Source organism: Podarcis liolepis (genome assembly GCF_965112155.1).
Source record: "Podarcis liolepis genome assembly, chromosome: 7".
Taxonomy (NCBI): Eukaryota; Metazoa; Chordata; class Lepidosauria; order Squamata; family Lacertidae; genus Podarcis; species Podarcis liolepis.
This window is the reverse complement of record NC_139561.1, coordinates 21,203,543-21,223,619: the sequence shown is the minus strand read 5'-3', so window position 1 is coordinate 21,223,619 and position 20,077 is coordinate 21,203,543. Positions and strand designations below refer to the sequence as shown.

The 20,077-nt window shown below is 47.9% G+C and overlaps 1 protein-coding gene across 5 annotated transcripts in view; it reads right to left on the bottom strand.

Annotated features, from left to right (window-relative positions):
- Nucleotides 1-213: 213 nt before the first annotated feature.
- Nucleotides 214-20,077, bottom strand: part of AGRN (agrin) — a 240,152-nt gene continuing 220,288 nt past the window's right edge. For 3 of the 5 annotated variants that reach the window (XM_083512750.1, XM_083512751.1, XM_083512754.1), the window contains 7 exons: nt 18,629-18,745; nt 16,182-16,371; nt 15,276-15,363; nt 10,732-10,764; nt 6,557-6,781; nt 3,404-3,507; nt 214-2,456 (listed from right to left, as the gene is read on the bottom strand). In XM_083512750.1, the coding sequence (XP_083368876.1) occupies nt 2,299-2,456; nt 3,404-3,507; nt 6,557-6,781; nt 10,732-10,764; nt 15,276-15,363; nt 16,182-16,371; nt 18,629-18,745 (915 nt within the window). In that variant the 3' untranslated portion in view covers nt 214-2,298. The remainder of the gene's footprint in view (nt 2,457-3,403; nt 3,508-6,556; nt 6,782-10,731; nt 10,765-15,275; nt 15,364-16,181; nt 16,372-18,628; nt 18,746-20,077) is intronic. The other 2 variants (XM_083512752.1, XM_083512753.1) reach the window with 1 other exon arrangement.

The following is a 20,077-nucleotide window of genomic DNA, read 5'->3' as shown; positions in this document are numbered from 1 at the left end:
AGGGGTGTGTGTGTGTGCATAGGGTGGGGGAGTTATTTAAAAAACAAAAGCCAGGTTGCCAACTTGTTAACTCCTCTTTGGGTGGTTCTCTGTGCAGGCCTGTCTTGGGGTGAGAGGTACGTTATCTGCACAGGCTACCCAAACTGTTAGGCAGGATGGTGGCATTCTTTCTTCCCATTTGTGAAGCACCATTAAAAGCCAGGAGAATCTCAGTTATTTAGTCTTTTTTTATTACATTATTTACCACCAAAGGGGGTGGGCGGAGGGTGCCATTTGAATTTTCTGCCGCAGGCACCCAAAAGGCTTGGGGCCACCTCTGAGGTGACTGTGTATGGAATGTTCCAGAGAGGCCTTTGGGGTTCGCAGTGCCTCCCAATCTGCCTTTAACATGCACACCTTAGAAATAAGATTCCCTCCCCTCATCTGTCAACAGGCCGGCATCCATAAAACACAGCCATGGGGGGGGGGGAGTTTGGGAGGGAGACCCAAAGTTAGGCAAGTGGAGTAGAGCACCATAGAGATCTGGGAGGGGCTGGTGGGCAGAGTGGCTCCCGCTTGCCCTGTGCTCTGACCCCGCATATGGCGGTTTCCATCGGAAGTGCAGGGCGGTGTATGATCAGAACACAAACTAGATCAGGAACTCAACTGACAGACCTATGAGGTGATCTGGGCAGTGGAATGGTGAGGTTTTCTAACTCCCAATTTTTTTAACCATGGCAAACATCAACGCTTTCCCCACCAAGGTTAGGTTGCTAAATTGCAGAAAGCGGACTACTTGTGTGTTGAAAGGGCTGTGAGCTCAATGTAGTTCTGGAACTCAGAACAAATCCCTAGGCTTTGTCTTTGAGATATTGGGATTTTAGGGGAGGGGACCCCAAAAGCAGATCTGTATGCCTCCACACAAGTCTTTGCGTTATAGAGCACATGGAGACAGGCTATCATCCACAGCCTTTCCAATGGGTCCTTTCAAGGCCCTCCAGATGTTGGAATCCCCACCTGCCACCACTCCCCACTGGCATGGCCAATGGTCAGGGAAGACCGGAGCTGTCATCCAACCACATCTGAAGAGACACAGAAGTCTCCCTGCCTCCTTCACTAGAGTGTTAAAGCACCCACTTTACCCACAGTTATCAGTTCCAGAATCTTTTTTGGGGGGTGGGGTGGGAGAGAGGACCCAATCTGAGCTAATGAAGTATAGCCAAAAGAAGACTGCCGCTCTTCTCAGTGGTCAACAAAGAATGGATTGGGAAACTCAAGAAGAAGTCACCTTCCAGCCATTGGGAGGACTTGGGTGCTGCCCAGGAGTGCTGCCATCCCCTGTCTCCTCTCTAATCTCTCTGCCCCCCCTAATGCAAGATCATACCTCCAGACATTCCTGCAGGAGAGAGGAGAATCCTGCCCCCCCCAAGTTCACTTAAAGGCATTGGAAGTACGTTGAAAGAAAAAATGAGTGTGTGTGAGCGAGAGAGCTTTCCAACTTTTTGTCCACCCTTTTTGTGGTTACAAGAAGATAATAGCACACCTCTTTAAGACTAAAGATAAGGCAAAGACCAACAGGTGGGTGCCTTGGTTTGAAGGTTTTTGTTCCAGCTTCCTTGGACCTCGTCAGGAGGCACCCCGTTTCCCCCCACCCACCGAGTGGCCTTCCCCACATGCCCCCTTGCTTGCCCCTCCCTCCAATTGTCCACCCGACTGTTGCTTCTTTTGTTCAAAGCTGTTATGAAAGAGGACTTCTGGTTTCTGCTCCTGTGAGGGCTTCAGTTCATCACCTGGGGTCCGGGAGGAATTGTCAAGATTTCCTCCTTGTGGGTGTTAACTTCCAAAGCTGATGTTTTTTAAGAAAAAGTTTCAAGTATGTACGGCATTTACAGCAGAGGATGACGCCTGAAGGCGGGATATAGAAGGTGGGAGCATGTTTGCTCCTTGGCCATTGCCTGGAAGGATTTCTTCTTCTTTTTCTAAATAATAATAATTAAAAAAACAACAACCACCCCACAGGGAGGCTTGGCTCCTGCTCAAGAGTCCAACCAGCTTGGATGAGAGAGAACAGTGCACCAAAAAAGTAACCAAAAATGACGCCCCCCAACCCAAAGTTTTATCTTCCGTCTCTTCTTCTTCCTCCTCTTCTTCTTCTCTGCCTCCTCGCTTTCCCCCCTCCCTTCCCCCACAAAAATATAAAAAGCAATAAGTTTACAAAAATAGAAAATAATTACAGCAATAGCCAGAAGGATGAGGGGGTAGGGGGGAGGAAGGGAGGGAGGGAAGGGAGGAGAGAGGGAGGGAGGGCCGCAGGCCATATTATTTGGCTGAGCAGTGTAATATGGTGGGGTTGTTTAAAGCGTCCTCCACCAAGTGCAGTTCTTGACGGTCGACAGTGACATCTCTTATGCAGCCAACGTAGCCGGTGCTGTAGGCTTTGGGGAGTTTGTGGGCCACGCTGAGCTTCTCTAGTCCTCCTGCAAAAGAGGGCGCAGGTGGGGAAGGGAGAGCAAAGGAGAGGGTTAAGGTGAACTCTCACCTGGCGACACACCTCTTTCGCTCTGTTCACTCACGTCTCCATCTTCCTCCCCTCCCTCCTGTACCGCTCTCCCCATGCCAAATGTACTATGTATTCCTTGGGGCAGAGACCCGACTCTGTGAAGTACACATGGCAGTAACACTGTTTTTGAAGGAGATCTTCCGTATGGGAAACACAGCCCTGCCTTGGAAAGTGGTGGGTCCTCATTCCTTGGGGGCTTTTGAAACAGAGGCTGGATGGCCATCCGCCTGGGATTCTTTAGCTGTCATTCCTGCATTTCAGGGAGTTGCAATAAATAACCCTTGTGGGGTCCTTTCCAACCTCACAGCTATAGGGTTCTATAGCTCTTGTGCTCTGCACACTCCAAGTCATGATGGTGAACCATTTGCAAAAGAATAGTTGGAGAGTGTTAGAAGACAGAGGTAAAACTGCCATGTTTCCTCTGAAGAAGATCTTCTTCAAAAAGCACTGGGGACAAATGCTCTTTCAACTGAGGCCATCCCTCTTTTTCTTGCTCTGACTTGTATCCAGTGATGGTTCTACTCAGAGTAAACCTGTTCCAATTAATAGACATGGCTAAGTTAGAATTTAACTAAGTTCTACTCAGAGTTAGACCCACTGAAAAGAACAGGCCTAAGTTAGTTGCGTCTGTGAACTTTGGCGGGTCTACTCTGAGTGGGACCTGTTTGGTCACAATCCCTTCTCTTCAAAATGCTATGTGCTTCGATGGCGCAACAGCAGCAGGAATTTGGGCCTTTAGTGTGGAGAGTTTTCTTTCACAGTCTGTTCTGGAAGCTACCAGGCTACCTGGAGGAGGGGTTTCGCCAGCCAACGCCCTGTGTGGCAGGCAAGTACGCAACCTGGGTTAAGTGGGGTTCAACTCACCCAGCCAAAGAGCCCCGTCTGTGTCCAACTGAGTTGCTCCGAGAGGCGAGGAGCCTGTGATGGGGGACTCGTTGCCGACCTGCAAGGACCCATCTCGATGCACTCTGCAGAAAGAGGGGGAAACGCAAGCAGTTGCTAAAAGGCTCGGGGTTCTGCATGTGTGGAACGTTGGTTCCTATCAGGTGGAGGAAATTTTCCTTTGCTCTCCTTCTTCTAGAGGGATTTGGTTACCTTGGTGGTAATCGTTCGCCACTCAGTTTCACAGAGACAACCTACCCCCAGTACCTATGACATTTTTCTTTCCTAAACACCCCGCAAACCTTGTAAAAATAAAAACAGTAAACTTTGTTTGAACAGCCATTTTCCTAAAAACATTGAAATATTTAACAACATATTCATTTCGACAGCTTTGCTGAGAGACCAGTTTACCTTTGGGCTCTGTCTCAGTTGTCATTTAGCAGCAGCCATTCTCAGGCTGCAGTAGAGAGAAGGGATGCAAGGCTACTCCATCGGCCTTGCTTAAAAAACCAGCTGCTTTTGGCTTGCCTTCCTCTTTATCTATAACTGAGTGGCAGACATCCCATTAGGCTATTCAAACTGCTCCCATCCCAGCTGCTTGTTACAAAGATCTGTAACTTTAAGAACTGGTGCCTGGATTTGCTCCCCCCCCCAAAAAAAACCTCTTTTTCCTTGTGGGTCATCTCTTTTAGACACTAAGCCTGAGAGCTGGGACTATTTGGGTTTCCTTGGCCTGCAAGCAGCTCTGTGAACCTTTTCGATTGAAGAGTGGAGTTTAAAAAAAGTGAAGAACGATTGACTAAGATTGTGTCCTGGTTTTCCTCCCTAATGTCATATATTTCTCATACAAGTGCTTATAAAAATCGCCAATAGCAAGTGGCATAGTTAAAGAGGTGTTTCCTTTCTCTCTCACACACAGCCGTGGGACAGAATGTGTCTTCTAAAATTAATCTTGCCATTAGGAATTTTAAGAACTAAGACAATCGGGGTGGGGGGAAATTCTGCTACCTGATTAACTGGGGCATCTATTTCTGAGATGTTTTTGAAGGAGCGCCTCTTCTAAGATTATTCTGTGATGTTATGTGTGCATTTCCTGAAAACAAAGTAAAGCCTGCTCTTTGCTTCTGAAATGTTTTTACGCTCCTGGAAATCTAAGAGCACTTGATGAATCAATTACTTGGTTCAAAAAAGCTCGCATGACTCATCAATTAGTATCTCTTTCACTGAATGACAGCTCAGGAAACAAGCCTTCATTTGCATGATTGGTTTCAAGGTTTCAGCTGCCTTCAAAGCACCATTTGGGCCCCCTGGATTGAAGGTGGGGAAGAGGGTTCTAATATCTACAAGCCCCACTGCAGGCTCCTCCCTAATCTAGCCAATTCATGGACCCTCCTTGCCTTCTAAATGGAGCAGCTAAGGCATGGGTAGGCAAACTAAGGTCCAGGGGCCGGATCCGGCCCAATCACCTTCTAAATCCGGCCAGCGGACGGTCCAGGAATCAGCGTGTTTTTACTTGAGTAGAATGTGTCCTTTTATTTAAAATGCATCTCTGGGTTATTGTGGGGCATAGGAATTCGTTCATTTCCCTCCCAAAAATATAGTCCGGCCCCCCACATGGTCTGAGGGACAGTGGACCAGCCCCCTGCTGAAAAGGTTTGCTGACCCCTGAGCTAAGGAAAGGGTGCCACATAAGGTCAGAGGGTAAGGTCCTCTCTCTCCCTTGCCCCATGTTATTCAAGCACACACACAAACCCATCACTCCATCCTGGTCCTCAAAAGGCAGCTGCAGAACCCACCCACCCACCCACTCCACTTTAGGTATCCCAGCCACACATCCGAGATAAAAATAAAAACCCAGAGGTGGGCGGGGGAAATAAGATGTTCATGAGGGTGGACTGCCAAAGCCATAGGCATTACAACGCAGTGGAAGGGACTTTTTGCTTGACCCTTCGGGACCTCTTCCTAGAGCCCAGGGCGGACAAGTCTAGGCATGATCTGCCCAAAGGCAGTCTGAGTCACCCGAGGATTATTTTTGTATGTGTGCGCATGACCTGCCAAGCTCTAGGGGTGACCCTTTGCTTCCTTAGCCTCACATGGTGCAGAGGAAAGGAGGAACATTATCTGGGATCGGGAACACCATGGCAGGAAGGGACAAGGGCTGTGGGCTCAGGGGCAGAGCTCCTGCTTATATGCAGAAGGTCCCCGGTTCGATCCCTGGCATCTCCAGGTAGGGCTGGGGAAGACTTTTGCCCGAGACCCCCGAGAGCGATTGCTATTCATCTGGACTACTTGAAATAGGCTGGACAAAGGACTTTTAAAATTTGCTTTAAAAGAATGGCAGTTCCATTTCAGGCAATGTTGCCAGCACAGACTATATTGAGCTAGATGGATTCATGGTCTGACTTGGCATAAAGCATCTTATGTTGCCATTGTTTTCACTACTACTATATCCCATCCTTCCTAGAATAATAGAACTCTATAGAGTTGGAGGGTTCCCCAAGGGTCATCTAGTCCAACCCCTGCAATGCAGGAATAACTGCTCAATCAGGATGGCTGACTAGTTGTCAGTTTGTTACTGGTTTCTGTAAAGCTTCTCACACCAGTGCTTAAAGCCCTAGACGACTCAGGCCACAAACAGCTGAAAGATCTCCGCCCCGACTCAAACTACTGAATTTGCATTCTTCACATAACTTCTGAAGTTACGGCAACTTACCCCGAGTCAGATCATAGGCTCTACCTAGCTCAGTATTCTCTACACTGACTGGCAGCAGCTCTTAAGAAGTTTCAGACAGGGAACCTTTCCCAGTCCTAACTTGGCATGCCTAGGACTGAACGTGTGACATTTGACATTCAAAACCAGTACTCTGCTGTTGAACTCCAGCAGGTTGATCGTGATCTACTGGTCGATTGTGGGGTGTCCCTGGTCAATTGCAGGACCCTGACGCCCCTGCAAACAACTTTGGCTCCTCCTCTGGTCAATACAATGGGCACAGCACTGCCAGTGTCTTTTTAGTGGGAGTAGATCGCAGTCTCTCAGAAGTGGGACATCCCTGAACTACAGTATCTCCCTGAAGGTTGAAGGAAGAGGCTGAGAAATAATACGGTGAGCAAGCATTCTCCCCACGTGTCCCTCACCTGTATGCTTTGATTTGGATCCACTGGTTCGTGTTGACTGGGACAGTGGAACGGAGGACCATAGGCTTGGAGCCAAGGTCATAGGTCATCTGTACGCGGCCGTCCACAATGGCCAAAGCAATGTAATCTGAACGCTCCAGCCCTTTCCCGCTCCAGAGGATGAGGCCTTGCGTGGCTTCGGTCTTGATGCTCAGCTCAAAGTGGTTCGACTGCAAGGCCTTCTCACTGCATGGAGATAAAGTGGGGTGTCAGATTCTGAGATGGGGGGGAGGGATCTCCCCACTCCTTGTACGCCCACATAATGACACAAGGAGGGAGAGCTGCATTCTTGATGGATGAGTGGCTGGTGCTGAGTCCCAGTTCTCAGCGCTGTTTCAACGGTGTACGCCAATTTGATGTGGAAGCATCACCAGGTGACAACATCCATTCAGAAAACGGGATGGAGTTCACGTTCTGAAGAACGCTACAAAAGGACACCCCGTTTCACCTTGCAGACTACGGAGGCAACCAAACCACGGAGAAAGTCCCATTTTTTTCTAGCTCAGGCCTAGCTTGGCCCCGGGCCTCATATCTGAGAAGGAAATAAGGTTGCTTTGACAAGCGTATAGAAGGCCTATAGGCCTTAGAAGAAAGGGTTTTTTCAAGCTTCAACTGCCACAAAGACGCACATGTACCACGCACGTACCACACAACACGAGACACACGACAGCATGGAAAAGAAGAGTGTTTCATCCCCCAACAGACACAGGATAGAAATAGGTGGCCAGTGGCTGTTGGTGAATTCCACATTGAAACAAATTCAGAAGCTTTTAGAAAAGTGGGGGAGAATTTACTGAATTGCGAGGTGAGCAGTTCTAGAAAATTATGGGTTCTAGCCAACCGCTTTTTACTCACAAGAGACCCATTGAAATTAATGGAGCTTAGCTAGCCATCTTTATTCATTTCAATGGGTTTGCTCCACATAGGACCAATTTTGGATAGGACCAAATGTTGAGGTGCTCATTGTTCAGTGGGGTGGGGCAGGATTCCTCCTTTTTTATAATATTGGAGAATGACCACTTCTAGCAGATAATGTTTTATTATTTTGATGTTTTGTTTTAAACTTTTGCATTTCCGTTTCTTTAAAAAGACAATGTATTGCTCCGATACATTTCATGTAGTGAGTGACAAATAAATGTAATAAATAATAGTAGGTTAACTGTGTGTTAACACAAGAGTATAGCCACTGAAATTAATGGACCTACATCGGTCATGTCCACTGATTCAAACAGGTCTATTCTGAGTAGGATTAACACCAGCTATGACCCAATAATACCAAACGATCTGAAAGGAGTTCTAACACCCTTTATAAATACGGCCACTAAAAATGTGTGCAATGCTTCAAGTATTTTTAACGAGGAGGACACTAGCCCATAAAGAAGTCTGTCAACGGCTCTTAGCTAAATGGAGCTTCTGTGTCCAGAAGCTGTTAACTAAATAGCCAAGATGGGCAGCCAACAGGCCTTAAAGCCATTCATGTGAGCTGCCCAGGGGAAAGTGGAGGGAAGTGGTGGCTGCTGTGCTCAGGTTTTCCTCCCAGGCTGGCCACTGTGGGAACAGGAGGTTGGCCTAGGTGAGCCTTTGGTCTGTCCCAGCTGGCTCCACTTATGTTCTTTTTGAGTCAGGTAGGGTGAAGGACAGGATGCCCTGAGCCAGAGCAAATGACAGGCAGAACTAGCTAATTCTAGGTTTGTCCCCATCCTCTTCTTCCTCCCTGCTAAGTTCTACAAGGGTGACAATGAAGCTAAGGAGGTAGAAGCTGGCAGGCAGGAGGGAAGTCCCCAGGACTGGAGGGAAGCAAGAAGGCAGGATGCTGGCATCTGGATGAGGTCGGCAGGCAGTGCCAGCCTCAACTGTCAGGGATGCCCAGTTGTATTCAACTAACTCCTACTCAGAGTATACCCACTGGAAGTAAGGAACCCAAGTTAGTCACTCGCATTAACTTCAATGGGTCTACTTTGAGTAGGGCTGGCACTGGATACAACCACGGATGCTGCTCTAGATTGTGGTCTGATTCATCAGGGCCCTTCCCCTGTTCTTAAAACAGCACCTGGGAATAAGGCAAGAGAAAAACCTGAATGCCATTGAGGCAAGGAAGAAGGGCTACCCCTATGCTATCCATATAATCAGTTATCAGTAATCAATATATTCAAATATATTCATATATGCTTACACATAATCAAGGCTTACAGTATTTTATAATCCATTTTGAATCAAAGGGAAACTGTGCCTTAGCTAACTGCAAACTGCTTGGAACAGCAAAGTTAGGAACCGACCTTTCCCCTACAAACATCCGTGTACCCTGGACAAGGGGAAGACGTGAATCAGAGATTCTGGTACAAAATCCCCTCAGATACAGGCTAAATTAAGCCACAGAAAAGGAAGAGCAAAACCACAAAATCTCCAAACTCCCTGTCCTGTCATAACTAGGGGAGAGGTTAGACTGAGCGTCACTGCAAGCATCGGAAAGCAGAACTTGAACCCTGTGCTTGACCAGGAGCTGGTAGAGTGACAAGAGCTTGCTGATTGGCTGATTCTCGCTGACAATATTGTGAATCCCTCATGGTTGTCTCATGATCTATGATTTGCTGTGATTTGCTCAGGTATAAAGACCTCTGGATTTCTGTCAATCGGGGTCCCAGTTCCTTTTGGAAGAGATTCCAAACTGGGTCCTTATTGCCTGGCAATAAACCTCACCTTCTTATTCTCCATTGCTGAGTCTGCCTGATCCTTATTTTGCACCTAGCAAGTACCCACTAACTTTCGCGTGCTTCACCATCTCTGACTCTGCTGCCAGCTAGTCCAGGAAGGAGTGGCTACTATGTCATGCTTAGATCCTCACTTGGCTGTTTTCTGTTTGAGATGGATGCTCGCTTTAATTTATCTGTTGCGTGAATGGAATTGAGAACCTCTTAATTTGATTCTTCTCATTTGTTCTGGCTTCGGCAGATAACAGCTTTATTAAGGATGATTGGATGCACATTGCTGGTCTCCACCCCCCAGCCTTTCCATTCTTAATTAATTTATTATTATTTTTTTTGCAAGTTATCTGGATTAGCTTGTTACGGCAATCTAGTAATTGAAACCAAGCTCCCAAATGTTGCTAAGATGTTTGGGTTGTCAACTGCCAAGTCCCACTCAGCCAGAGAGCAGGCCCGCTGAAATTAATGGCCCCGAGTTCATCACCTCCATTAATTTTAAAGGGTCTACGCTGAGTAGGACTAGCGCCGGTCCCAACCCTTTTATCTTTTTGAGAGGGGAGCTCTGCAGCAGTGCATCATGTGACAGCAACTGGTCTGCAATTGTGACTGCGCACAACCCCATTTTACCGGGCAAGCTTCGGACCTGTGAAACCTGCACAGAGATTAAGACTAGCAATGGCTGATCCAACAGGGCTCTTCTTACACCCTTTAGTGGAATGTTTAGATTTTTAGAGCAGGTATGGGGAACTGGTGGCCCTCCAGATGTTGCTGGACTACAACTCCCACCATCCCTGGCCACCAGCTGTGTAGCTGGGGCTCTTGGGAGCTGGAGTCCACAATATCTGGAAGGCCACAGCCCCCCCCCGCCACACAACTGCTTTAGAGATATGGAAGGTTGGGGGTGTCATTTCAATGGACCAGCTGTTCCCTCTGCCCTGGTGGATCATAGGAAGCAAAGGACCCAGATTCTCTCCACCAGAGTCTCTGGCTCAAGATCCCTGGTGCTTTTCAGTAACTGGGAAATTTGGATCACATCAACTCTTGTTACTTTGAATCAAGTAAACCGTTCTGTGTAAACCCTGCTCTCAAAACTCAGAAATGAAAGACGTGAACATCTGTTTTTTTCCCTCCTCCTTGTTTTGAACATGATGACCATGTTCAAAACAAGGGGGGAGGAACATGGAAAAAGGGCGTCTCAAAATGAGCTCATGGGTAAAGCGCTCTTGCTGAGCTGGGCTCGGTTGTGTGCTCGCTGAGATTTATTCATTTTTAGGCCCTTGGTGATTATTATTATTATTATTATTAAGATGTAACAATGCAGCAATCATGCATAAGAGCAAAGCGGAATGCAGAGGAGATTTTTAAAAGGTGAAGAAATGGTGGCAGCGGAAGCAAACATCTGGACACCAGAGCAGAAGCCTTGCTGACACTCACCTGATATCCAGAGGGTAGTCCAGAGCATCAGGACTTAGAAGCAGGAAGAAAGGGGAGGCATGCAATAAGCGCCCATGGCAAACAGTGAGAAGTGGCCAGTCCCTGCGAAACCTCTGAGAGATCCCAGCAGCTCTTTCTAAATGCAGGGCTGTGTCCAGCCTTAGCCCTCCTCATTGGAATTAATGGAGACCGCTAACCTAGGTCCATTAATTTCAACGGGGTCTGCACTGAGCAGGACTTTAAAGTTTGGATGTAACCCAGCGATGTGAGATCTTTGCGAATGAGAAATGTAGTACCACCGGGCAACGCAATGGGTTTCTGCACATCCTGAAATAATAGCCCCTTAAGCTTGTTTACAACAGTTAAGGGATAATCATCAGAGGCAGAAGTAAGAGGCGAGGCATTGAGCCTCTGGGTAAAGACCACCCTTTCAACTCGCTTCTGCCCTGGATTTGTTTACATGATCAAGTGGTTGGAACATGATGAAGAATTAAGGGCCTCTATCTCTTTGTTAAATAAAGGCTCTTGACATACCTTCATTATGCTTGTTCACACGATCAGTTATGAGATAACAAACCCTTGAAGTCACTTTAGTCTGGGGTTAGTTGCGGGTGGGGGGTGGGGGGAGTCGCAAGAGGTTAAACCAGGGTAGGGAGTGGAAAGCAAAGGAAAGAGCCTCAAACCCGCCCACCCCGTTTAATTAGGTGCTCGATTTCAAATCAGAGTAAGTGACCACATGTACAGCAGCGTATTATTATCTCAGGTATGCAGAAGGGGGTTTCTTTCAAACCAATGCAAGCATGCGGTGGCTTAAGAGTGATTCGACATTCCAAGTAAAAGGGATGGACCAGAGTTGCCTGCCCTTGTAAAACAACGAAGCTTGTTTCAGCGAAAAAAAGAACAACCCCAAACCAGCCGTTTTTGAAACAACCTGTGGTGTCTCTGATTATGTAAGGCAACCTCAGCAACTATCCCCACCCGCCGGTCCCACTTTTTAACCAGAACACAAGGGCACCTTGAGGGTTTTTGGTTTTTTTTGGAAAACACATTTTCAATTCCAGAGATATAACAGAGATCTGTTATTTTTTCCTTTCCGGAATGGGATCTGAGGTCCACCATGGTAGTTTTCATCTGCAAAGATTGTACAGAGACCCTTAACCCCTGCTAAAGCTGGGTCACAGCTGTCAAGTCATCTCGTTCAATGTGATTTGGTGAACAATTTCTTTCTTCTTCTTCTTAATGTTATAGAGGAGCAGCGAGGTGCGGGGGGACCATGATGGATTGTCAACATACTGAAAATCTTTCACTCACTTCTCTCTTTATATGTATTTGAAGTGTTTCTATATATAAAGGAATAAAGTAACATTCCACTGTATTTGTTCTGGATCCAGTTTTCAACAATTGGTTAGACTTTGTTTGTGTGCCTCTCTTTTAAAAAGCCCTTTAGATGTCACAGATGTAGAAAAGCAACTGCGTGATTACTTAGGAGATCCACAGAGGCCCCACCCTATATACGTGTATTATGCCATGGTTCTGAAACAATGTTAGTTTTAATTCAGGTCACTAGTCCTCATGGGGGAAACTGCCACAAGAAGATAAGAAGGCCCAATGTCAAGGGGTGGCATTTCATATTTGGTGTCTTAGTGCATGAAGAGTTGGAAGACCTCACCCCAGCCTGTTAGGCCCTTGCATGGATCTGAAGTCCTCACGGAAGCTGTCCAGCTAAACAGTTCTGCTACTGCAATGTGTTTTAGGTGTGCAATGGAGCTTCCCCCCTCCCTTCTGCCCCCCCTTGCAGGCCCTGTAAATTTGCTGCAGATTTACAGGGCACACAGGAGAGGCTGGGGAAGCACCATGGCACAGCTAAAACTCCTGGAAGGATTAAACACTCACCCTCTCTTATGCAATGGTCAGAAGACCTTAATGTCTCGTTTATTGATTTTCAGTGTACAGTGGTACCTCGAGTTACAAATGCCTCAGGTTGCAAATGCTTCAGGATACAAACTCCGCTAACCTGGAAGAGTTACCTCAAGTTGAGAACTTTGCCCCAGGATGAGAACGGAAATTGTCTGCTGGCGGCACAATGGCAGCAAGAGGCCCCATTACTGAAAGCATGCCTCTAGTTAAGAACAGTTTCAGGTTAAGTACGGACCTCCGGAATGAATTAAGTCTGTAACTAGAGGTACCACTGTATTGTGAACGTGAGCTGACAAACCCAGCTCCCCTTTTTGTTTCATTTCCCCTTTTTGTGCATTTTCCCCCTTTCCACCATTAAATTCTCACTAAGAAACAAATGTTTTAAAACTCCTTGTGCTAGTGGAACCGTTTAGCTGGGATAACTCCCCCTATCCCTCTGTTGTTTTCCTCAGTGAGCTGCTGAAAAGATTCAGACTACGGCTCTCTTTTACATAACCTATGTCTTGGCATATTTCCTGGGTGCTGGGAATGGGGTGAGGATGACAGGCAGCTCTGGTGCTGTGGCTTCAGTCTAATACAGTGCACACATCTGTGTAAAGTGAAGGTGTGGGTGCTCTCCCTGTAGGACCACCTGTCCCATCCCCCCCACTCCAAGAAGGCTCACTTTCAGTTCTTATTCCCAAGTGAACGGTGGTGGCAGTGACAGTGACTGAGTGACGTGGTTGGGGTTGGTAGGTGGCAGGATGGTTGATGTGAGATGGCGATTACAGAGGGAGGGTGGGAGGGCGAGGAAGGAGGTCTACTTACGCTGGGATCTCATTGGTCAGTTGGCTTGAAAACAAAGAAACAAAGACATTCAGGACACAGAGAGCGAGAGAGAAAGTGAGGTGGCAGACAAGACAAGAGAGCACAAGTAGGAAAGAAACATAGGGTTGTATCCAACTTTAGTCCTAATCCAAGTATTATTACTGTGACGATGACTGTGTTTGATATTCATCCTTCACCCAAATGTCCTAGGGCAAACTCCATTACTCCATTAAAAACAAACTGTAACCGCAACTAGAGTGGGCTGTACACACACACACACACACACACACACACACACCTCTCTTAGGTGTCAAAGGCCAGGATAAGGAGATGCATCTTTAAAGGTAAAGGGACCCCTGACCATTAGGTCCAGTAGCGGACAACTCTGGGGTTGTGGCGCTTACCTCGCTTTACTGGCTGAGGGAGCCGGCATTTGTCTGCAGACAGCTTCCGGGTCATGTGGCCAGCATGACAAAGCTGCTTCTGGCGAACCAGAGCAACACATGGAAACGCCGTTTACCTTCCTGCCACAGTGTTACCTATTTATCTATTTGCACTTTGACGTGCTTTCGAACTGCTAGGTTGGCAGGAGCAGGGACCGAGCAACGGGAGCTCACCCCGTCATGGGGATTCGAACCGCCGACCTTCTGATCGGCAAGCCCTAGGCTCTGTGGTTTAGACCACAGCGCCATCCACCTTTAGCATATGGCAAAACTCTATAATGAAGGAACGAGAGACACCTCTGCAGGGTGGAGTTCCACAGCCTTGGAGCTGCCACAGAGAAGGCCCTCTCCCATGCCGCCACCCCTTATGCTTCCGAGGCCAGGGCAACTACCAAGAGGGCCCTCTCTGCTGATCTTGAGAGGGTCTTTAGGGAAGGAGGCAGTGTTTCCAATAGTCTCATTGAAATTTACTATTTTATTTTATTTGTACCCTGCCCTTCCCCCCAAAGCAGCCCAGAGGGGCAAACAAGAAGTCATAAAAATATTAAAATGCCTTAAAAACATTTCCAGTACAGATGCAGACTGGGAAAGATCTCTTGCCTAAAAGGCTTGTTGGAAGGGGAAGAAGGTCTTTCATAGGTGCCCAAAAGGCAACAGAAACGACGCCTGTCTCATATTTAAGAGGAGGGAATTTTAAAGGGTAGGTGCCACCACACTATCCATGGGCACGAGGAACATAGGCCCATTAAGTTCAGCGGGTATGAATAAAATTTAGTTGGATACAACCCATCGCAGTCTCCAAAGGGGTGAGCAAAAACCAGAGGTGGGGAAGAGGTGGGTCCAACGCCCAGAGCATCTGAGCAACGCCTACACACAGAATAAACACACATAAAAGAAGCCCCTGCCCCAAAATGGGTTGCAGAGATGTGTGGTACAGGAGCCAAGATTAAAGACATACAAAAATGTTATTCATGAGACAAGAGAATACACACACACACAAACGAAGGTGGGCAGACAGGAGGGCTGGGATTAGGAAGGGATCTTATTGTGCTGCTTTCTTCTGTCACAGCTGAATGAAACTTCCATGTAATGCTGGGGATAAAGAACTATCAGGGACCAGTAGTCAGATTCCTCTTGATGGATGAACCTGAAGGGCACACAGAGGCACTGCTGCCAGAAGAACCTGTAGGGCCAGCACCCCACTCCCCCCTGGCCTGAGGATGTGGCGCTGCCACCCTCTGACTCCACTGTAGAAGATCCTGGGGTTCTTCCCCACCCCTCCAGTTCAGACGGTTAATTGTTAAGCTCTGAGTTCAGTTCCTGCCAACAGGCTTGCTTTTCTACCCCCGCTTTGTTAGTCAAAATAAAAGGCATTACCTTTTGGTCACAGCATTGTGGTATTCTATGTAGGTCCTGCCATCAAAAGCAATGGCCTCCGCGTCTCCTGCCGCCTTCTCAGTGATGACTGGGGGAGGAAGAAGAAGAAGAAGGCAGATTGGTTATGATCGACCAACAATCAGCTCCACTGAATGACTCCCACTGACAACTGCTGCTGCTTCTAGTAAGATTTTATTAAAGCTTTTTTCATAAAACAGTAAAAGACAAAAGAAACTAATCTAAATAAAAACAAAAACAGAGCGGGGGGGGGGGGGGGAGGAAAACACAGAATCCTCTATCAAAAGTAGCTCTTAACCCTTGTCACTCACAGAAAATGGTGGACCCTCCCACCTCTCACCTGGGAACTTTCCTTTCCCCTTCCCAGTCTCTTAATCTGGGAGATCTTCACTTCCCTGCCTCTCACTCAGGGTTCTTCCAAGAACCATCCACCACCTTCATGTGTGTGTAATCCTCGGACACAAATAATGGCCCAGAGCAGAGGACACAAAGAAGAAAAAAGAAAAGAGAGGAAAGAGAGGAAAAACGGCTTCTGATTTTATGTTTGTCAAAGAAATTGCAGTCGTACCTTGGTTCTTGAACAGAATCCGTTCCGGACTTCCGAAAATGTTTGAAAACCAAGGCGCGGCTTCCAATTGGCTGCAGGAGCTTCCTGCACTCAATCAGAAGCCATGCAAGCTGTGTCGGACATTCAGGTTCCAAAGAACGTTCGCAAACCAGAACACTCACTTCCAGGTTTGTGGCGTTTGGGAGCCAAAATGTTCGAGTCGCAAGGCATTCGAGAACCAAGGTACGACTCTAGGATGACCTCCAACTATTCTACTTTCTGTTAAGCAGCATTTTCCCGGTCTTCACCGGCAACTTCTAGCGTCAGTGAAAGAGCCGCACCTTTCTCGCAGTGCACCCCGAAGGAGCCCCTCTGGCATGTGCACTCGTAGCTTTCCATGCGAGGACTACACATCCCCCCATTCTGGCAAGGGCTGGGCTTCTGGATGCACGGATGGGAGCGGAAGGACGAGATCTCGACGGCACCACGGATGTTCTCTTCCTTCAGAATTGGGACGCCTTTTATAGAAATCTGAGCGGGTGGGGAGGAAAAAAGAAGAAACAAAAGAATCAGGGTGGGTTTTATTTTATTTTAAAATTAAAAGCCAGGGACACCTTGCCAGAGAATGAGGAAACCCAGTAATTTTTGCAGGCTTATTACAGTGGTACCTCGCAAGACGAACGCCTCTCAAGACGGAAAACCTGCTAGACGAAAGGGTTTTCCGTTTTGGAGGCGCTTCGCAAGACGAATTTCCCTATGGGCTTGCTTCGCAAGACGACAGCCCATAGGGAAATATCTGGGACAGCGGGGAAGCGCAGCGCGTCTTCCCCACTGTCCTCGGACCTCCTCCGAAGCCGGGCGGTGGGGCGGGAACGCCTCCTCCCGCCGCCGCCGGGCTTCGGAACAATGCTCCGAAGCTGGGCGGCGGGGAGGGAACACCTCCTGCCGCAGCCGGGCTTCGGAACGGTGCTCCGAAGCCGGGCGGGGGGGAGGGAACACCTTCTGAAGGCGGGCGGGGGGCGAAAGTCTTTGCTCCCCCCTGCCTGCCTGTCCCGGAGGGCTTTTGAAGGCAGGCGGGGGGGAGCAAAGACTTTCGCCCCCCGCCCGCCTTCAGAAGAGGTCCAGGACCTCTTCTGAAGGCTGGCGGGGGGCAAAAGTATTTGTCCCCCCTGCCTGCCTTCCCAGGGGCTTTTACATCGCCCCGGACAGCGGAGAAGTCCTCCGCTGTCCCGGGGCGATTTTAAAATGCCGCCCGCCAGCATTTTAAGATCGCCCGGACAGCGGAGAAGTCCTCCGCTGTCCCGGGGTTTTTTAAAATGCTGGGGGTGGGAAGAAAAGCCCTTGTCCCCCCCCCCCAGCCTTCAGAAGAGGTCCGGGGACAGACTGTCCCCGGACCTGGTCTGAAGGCGGTTTCCCTAGGAACGCATTAATTGATTTTCAATGCATTCCTATGGGAAACCGTGCATCGCAAGACGAAAAACTCGCAAGACGAAGAGACTTGCGGAACGAATTAATTTCATCTTGCGAGGCACCACTGTACTTTATTTCGTTTATGACTCGCTTCCCACATCTCGCAGCAATCTAACAATAAAAGGATATTTGCAAAGAGTTTCTGGTTCAATGCAGACTGGGGTGTGGATCTCCCTTTTAAAAGGCTCGCTGAGAAACAAAGGTCTTCAGTAGCCACCAGAAAGTCAACAGATACTGTGTCTGTCTGACATGTCCAAATGGGAGGGAGATCCAATAGGTAGGTGCCTCCAACCTGAAGGGCTGGCTTGTACCAAGTATGGATTAGACCTTCTGATGAGATGGTGTCTGCAGGGGGCCCCCTCCTGCAGAGCACAGTGGTGGGTTGGATATATAAGAGTTGGGACAGGCATCCTTTTAGGTACCCAGATGTACCGGGCTTTGGACACATGTGCAGGTTAACCAAGTCTTAGCACCGCAGAGACAGAATAGGCCTTAGAGGTCAATTCAGAGAGTGCAACAATGTCTCCCGTTAATCTTCTCTTCTCCAAGTTAAAGAGATCCCGTTTCTTTAAACTATTTCTCGCAGGACTTACTTTCCATAATTCTGCCCGTCTTTGTTGCCCTCCTATGAACCTGCTCCAATTGGTTTATGCTCTTCTTGGAAAGGGTTCAGAGGAGGGCAAGGAAGACTGTCAGGTCCTGCAAATGAGCCCCCAAGGAGATGAAAAAAAGGTGTTTATTTTTAATGGATGGTATCTCTAGTAAAAATGGATTGTGAGCATTTTCCACCAGGCAACAGAGCCAGGGATCCTCCTATAGGTGCTTAGGAGATTTCACTGTGACACCATAACTTTTTTGACACACAACCAGCATGGGGAGTCTCAGGCCCCCCAGGTCTCTCTGTCTGACATTTGAGACTCTCCCCAGGGCCCACCCCTGCACCAATTCTGCTTCACAGCCTCCCTGAGTGTTTTTGCCTGGCTGGGATGTGTCCTTGAGCTCCGCGAATGCCTTGTGCTTGCCCGGATGGAGAACAGAGATGGGTGTGTGTGAGTGTGGGTAGAAACTAGCTTCCTGAACACAGAAATTACATTCATTGCTCCACCCACTTTTGCCTCTGGCATGTGGCCCTATGAAAGTTGTTCAGAAGGGAATGTGGCCCTCGGACTCCAAAAAAAAGTTCCCTTATCCCTGAGGTACAATAATATCTTATTAAATGAAGCACACACACCACAACTGGCCGCAAACACAAACTATGTAGCCCTGATCTCATCCCATGAGGAGCACTACAGATTGACAGAGATCATATATGCCTCACCCTCTGGATGGCGCCATCAAAGCTGGTGGAAATAGCCGCAGCACGGGCGAGCTTGCTGAAGTCAGGTGCTCCCCCAACGTAGAGGGGTTCTTTCAGGTTAAGGGAGGTGTGAGGAAGCTGGATGGGTGGGGAGAAGGGGAAAGAAAAACACACAGTGAGAAAGGAGAAGACCCAGGTTGTAACTCATATCCCTCTCTGTCCTGGGACAGAGAAGGAAGCAAGAACCAGGGCTGGCCAAATGTGGCTCCTACCTGGCCCCTGGAACTCTCCTCCAAGCCAGATCTCAATTCCCCTCCCACAGTGGTTTGGCAATCAATTCCTCTTCCCAGGAAACTCTGGGAATTGTAGCTCTGTGAGGGGAATTGTGGTCTCTGAGCAACTCTCAACACCCTTAATGAACTATGACCCCAGGATCCACATATACATACATATATATATATATATACATATATATACATATATATATATATATATATATATATATATATATATATATATATATATCAGAGGGGGACTCAGACATGAAGCCACAGGTGAAAGGCACCCACCCCCCAGCCCTTTCCTTCCAGGTTCCTACTGTCCCCATTGTGAGTCATGGCATCAAAGCCACCTCTGGTTGCGTTAAAAAGGCTAAATCTAATGCGCAATAATATTAAAAAATGGAGAAATGACCAAACTTTCTGGGGGAAATGTAGGGTGGGGGTGAGGAGAAAGAAACAAACAAAATAGTTAATGAACTTAATGACTCCTTAAAAATAAAAAAGCGAGGAGGAGGAGGAGGAGGAGAAGAAGCTATTCTAACAAAATGAAAAACCAACAGGTGATTTTTGTAAGATGGAACTGGTAGGCAGGCGATGATAAATTACTGGCGGCTGGATGGAGAAGTGAAGAGAGCGACAGGGTTTGGGCGGAGGGATGAGCCAGTGTCGGGTGAGATGGTAATGAGGACCGTCATACTTATCTTTACCTTACGGGATTTCTGAAATCCAGACAGCAGGGAGGAGAAAGGGGTGGGTGGGGGAGAAGGAAGAAACACAAACAAAAATCAAAAAGAAAGACGGAGAGAGAAAGAGACAAAAGAAAAGATCAGCGCAATAACATCACCAGGCAGAAAAGATTCACACAAGATACAAGCGGCAACCCTGTCCCCTGGTTAGCGGGCCGTTGGTAGAGTAAAAGGTACAGAGCAGAGCAGGGGGCACAGGGAAGGAGCAGGTGCAGCTCTGATAAGACACGAGGCAGCCGCTCTTTCAAAAAGGAAGCTTTAAAGCTGGGAAGAGGAGAAAAAGGAGCATGTGTAAAAGATCAGACACAAGCCACAGGCCTATCGGTTTGCTGTTCTGCACGGTTTTATTCTGCAGCTTCCCCTTTCGGAGGTGTGTTTCCTTCCCAGAATTAAAAAGAAGGGTGGGGAGAAACCACTGTGTTTCAGATAACTAGGCTAAGCTT